This window comes from Vombatus ursinus, unplaced genomic scaffold (genome assembly GCF_900497805.2).
Source record: "Vombatus ursinus unplaced genomic scaffold, bare-nosed wombat genome assembly UNPS02011369.1, whole genome shotgun sequence".
Lineage (NCBI taxonomy): Eukaryota > Metazoa > Chordata > Mammalia > Diprotodontia > Vombatidae > Vombatus > Vombatus ursinus.
The window spans coordinates 5098739-5102709 of record NW_020951147.1 but is presented as its reverse complement, the minus strand read 5'-3'; the positions used below and the strand labels follow the sequence as shown (position 1 = coordinate 5102709).

The window sequence follows — 3971 nt, the reverse complement described above, 5'->3', positions numbered from 1 at the left end:
GGGAGAAGGAGAGAGAGAAGGAGGGAGGGAAAAAGAGAAGGAGGGAGAGAGAAGAAAAGGGGAGAGAAGAGGGAGAGAGATGGACAGAAAGAGAAGGAAAGAAGAGAGAAGGGGAGGGAAGGGGGAAGGAGGGGGGAAGAGAGGAGGGAGGGATAGAAGAAGGGAGAGATAGAAGAAGAGAGTAGGAGGGAGGAGGGAGGGAAAGAAAGAGAGGAGGGGGAGAGATGGAGAGAGAGAAGAGAAAGAAGAGAGGAGAGAGATGGATGGAAAGAGAGAAGGAAAGGAGAGAAAAGGGGAGGGGGAAGGAGGGAGAGAGAAAGAGGGACAGATGTAAGAAGATAAATAAGGAGGGAGGCAGGCGGGAGAAAGAAGGAAAGGGAAGAGGAAGAGAAAAGGAGGGGGAGAGAGAGAGGAGAGAAGAGGAGAAAGAAAAGAGAGAGGGAGAGAAGGGAGAGAAAGATAGATGGGAAAGAGAAAAGGGGAGGGGGGAGCCTTCCTGAAGATAGCCCTTCCCCCAGCCCCTCTCTGGTGGGCTCTCCAGAGCAGGACATTGGCAGCCGGAAGGCAGCCAGAGGCTGAGGACAGGAAGATGAAAGGCCCTGGGGCAGTGCCCAGTGAGAGCTGGCCGGAGAGGATGAGAGGTCAGGGGCCGTGAGAGCGTCTTCAGTGTCTGCAGGGCCGGCCTGTGGAGGAGGGCTCGGTTAGCCCTAGGGACCCTGGCGGTACAGGGACCGGGAGTAGAGCCTCGTGCTCCTCCGACCGCGGCTGGCCCAGGTGCGCAGGGTGGCTTCCCCCTCACCGGACAGCCCCTTGCTGCGGACGTGAGCTGCCAGGGAGGCAGATGCCTGTGGGACCATGTCCGTGGTGGGATTTCTCCTGTAGAGACTCGTCTTTGAGATCACAGGCTGGAATAGCAGAGCCTCGGGTCTGGGGTGCAGCTGACCTTTCCTGGGGGTCCCGGTGACCACACCTAGGGCCAGGCTGTTCTCCCCACGGGACAGCGCTAGGGCCCTGCAAGTCAGAGAGCTCAGTCCCCACTCTGACACTTCCTAGCTGTGTGATGTCCCAAAGTGTCTTCTGCGCTCTGGGCCTCAGTTTCCCCCTTTGTAAAATGAGATAGACGGCCCCCTGAGGTCCCTTCTAGCTCCAGATAGATGACCCGATGGCCCTGTGGCCGGGGGCCCTCTTTCCAAATGCCTGATGGGCAGATGAAGAGGCTGGGAATGGGGGGATCGGTGTTCTTTGCGTCTCATTTCCCCAGGTGACTTACTCTGGCCAGAGTGTGTTTCCTCCTGAGTCCCCCTTCCCCCATTCGGTCCTCCTCCCTCATGGGTCCAGCATCCTCTCTTCCTTCCTGTTTCTGCCTTCCCACACGCTCTCGCCTGCCTCTGGGGTTGGCCCTAAACGTCCCCGTACCTTCTCAGCTCCTTCCCCAGCCCCGACCACATCTCTGCCCCCTTCCTGCCTCGGGGAGTGTGTGTGTGTGTGTGTGTGTGTGTGTGTGTGTGTGTGTGTGTGTGTGTGTGGCCAGAGGAGGGACTGGGGGGGGAGGGGTCTTGGCAGGTGAGAAGAAGGCCAGTGCAGTCTGGACGCTGCCCCCGGGTGGGGGACGGAAGCGGCAGTGACCTCAGCCCCCCAGAGCTGCCCCGGGCCTACATTAGGGTCTCCCTAAAGCAGGCCCGTGGGGCCCCCAAAGAACCTTAGCCCAGGTCGCCTCAGATGGGGGTTGGGGGGAGTGGGTGGCAGGAGGCAGGGCTGCTCAGCCCCTTCCTAGTCCTGGGCCGGCCCCTGAGATTCCCCTCCTTCCTTTCCTTGGCCACAGCGGACTCCACGGGGACACACTCTGTCTACACCACCTACCAAGACCACGAGATCATGTTCCATGTCTCCACCATGTTGCCTTACACCCCCAACAACCAGCAGCAGGTGTGGGAGGGCACCTGGGCCGGAACCTGGAGGGGCTTCGTGCCAGGGCCAGGCTCCTGGCCTGGATCTTCACTCACCTCTCTCCATCCTTCAGGCTGGGCTTGGAGGGAGGCAGGGGCTCAGGGGCTCCTAGGTCTAGACTGGGAGGGCCAGCATCAGCTAGGCACAGTTTGTGTGACTGTGGGCCTCAGTTTCCTCATCTGTTAAAAAAAAAAAAAAAGGAGGCTGGATCCTCTGTTTGAGGATCTGTTGGGGAGAGGGGAGTTCTCGGGGCCTCGCTGCCTCCCGAGCCACCCCTAACCCCAGTCTCGTTCCCCAGCTCCTTCGGAAAAGACATATTGGCAATGACATTGTGACGATCATCTTCCAGGAGCCCGGGGCCCTACCCTTCTGCCCCAGCACCATCCGATCTCACTTTCAGCATGTCTTCCTGGTGGTCCGGGCCCACGCTCCCTGCACCCCCCACACCTCCTACAGGTCTGTGGCTTGGGGCGGGTCCTGGGTGGCCTCCACCCCAGAGCCAGCCATTCCTGGGGGAAGGACCCTTGTGAGAGGGGAAGGATTCCACGGGGTTGTAAGCCCCCTACTCCAAAGCTGGTGGTGGAGTTGCTGATGCCCACCTCCTTTCCTCCCCCGGCAGCGTGGCCGTGAGCCGGACCCAGGACACCCCAGCCTTCGGCCCTGCCCTCCCCCCTGGCGGGGGGCCCTTCCCAGCCTCCCCGGCCTTCCGGGCCTTGCTGCTGGCCAAAGCTCTCAATGGCGAGCAGGCCGCCAGCCGGGCCCGCAAGTTTCACGCGATGGCCACGCGCACCCGGCGGGACTACCTTCTGGAGCTGGCCACCAATGAGGTGACCACAACCTCTCTGGACTCAGCCTCCCGCTTCGGCCTGCCCTCCTTGGGGGCTCGCAGACGCGAGCGGCCCCGGGGCCCAGGCGGCGAGCTGCAGACGCAGGGGGCCCTGGTATGGGGGGTGCGGGCCGCGCCGGGGGGTGAGGACGGGGCGGCTGAAGTCCCCTGCCTGCTGGGGATCTCGGCTGAGACGCTGGTGCTGGTGACTCCCCGCGATGGCCGTGTCATCTTCAACTGCGCCTGCCGAGACATACTGGCCTGGACTTTTTCTGACCATCAGCTGGACCTGTACCACGGACGAGGGGAGGTGCTGACCTTGCGGGTGGGCGGTGCCGCTGGTGAGGCTGTGGGGGAGATCGTGGCCAGGCTGCAGGTGAGGCTGGGGACTGGGCAAGAGGTGTTGGGGTGGGGCTGAGCAAAGCCCCACGTAAAAACCCCCTAAAGGGAGGAGGAGGAGGAGGAGGAAGAGGAGAGGCCTACAGGGGCTCCTGGGGTTTTCCTCCCAAGCCTGGGACCCGACAGATGTCTCCCTTGCAGCTGGTGAGCCGAGGCTGTGAAAGCCGGGAGCTGGCCCTGCCCCGTGATGGCCAGGGCCGGCTGGGCTTTGAGGCAGACGACGAGGGCTTCGTGAACCAGGTGGAGCGGTTCACTTTCGCCGAGACTGCTGGGCTGAGGCCTGGGGCTCGACTCTTGAGGATATGCGGCCGCCCCCTCCCGCGCCTGGGTCCTGGGGCTGCCGCTGCCCTCTTGCGCTCGGCGCCCAAGGTCTGCGTCACCTTCCTGCTTCCTGACGAGAGTGGCCGGCCCCGAAGGTCAGAGCGCCCTAGGGCGCCGTGCCCACATCCCCCTGTCCTCCGGCCCAGACTTGGCCTGGAATTCCCACATCAGTCACTTCTTTGGACACTGGAAGCTTTTCAGTGTCTGTGTTGTCTCCCCCGGGGGAGGAAGGGCGGGCACCCCCAGAGCCCATGCCATGGTGGGGTTAGCTTATACCCAGAGGAGACCAAGGCTCTATGGGAACCCCCCACAAGGGCCTGGGCAGTGAGGGAGGGGGTTGGGGCTAAAGGGGATGGGAGGCTTTAAGTTAGGTCTCCAGCTCAGGCAGACCCTGGATGTAAGGCCTCTGCTGTCTGCTGTGTGACCCTGGGCCAGGAAGCTCCCCGGCCTCGGTTTCCCCATCTGCGCACAGCTGCCT

The 3971-nt window shown here is 62.7% G+C and overlaps 1 protein-coding gene across 2 annotated transcripts in view; it reads left to right on the top strand.

The window, feature by feature from the left end:
* SIPA1 (signal-induced proliferation-associated 1) overlaps nt 1–3971 on the top strand; it is an 11275-nt gene that overhangs the window by 4753 nt on the left and 2551 nt on the right. For both annotated transcript variants that reach the window (XM_027856060.1, XM_027856059.1), the window contains exons 5-8: nt 1823–1926; nt 2246–2403; nt 2567–3149; nt 3314–3588. In XM_027856060.1, the coding sequence (XP_027711861.1) occupies nt 1823–1926; nt 2246–2403; nt 2567–3149; nt 3314–3588 (1120 nt within the window). The remainder of the gene's footprint in view (nt 1–1822; nt 1927–2245; nt 2404–2566; nt 3150–3313; nt 3589–3971) is intronic.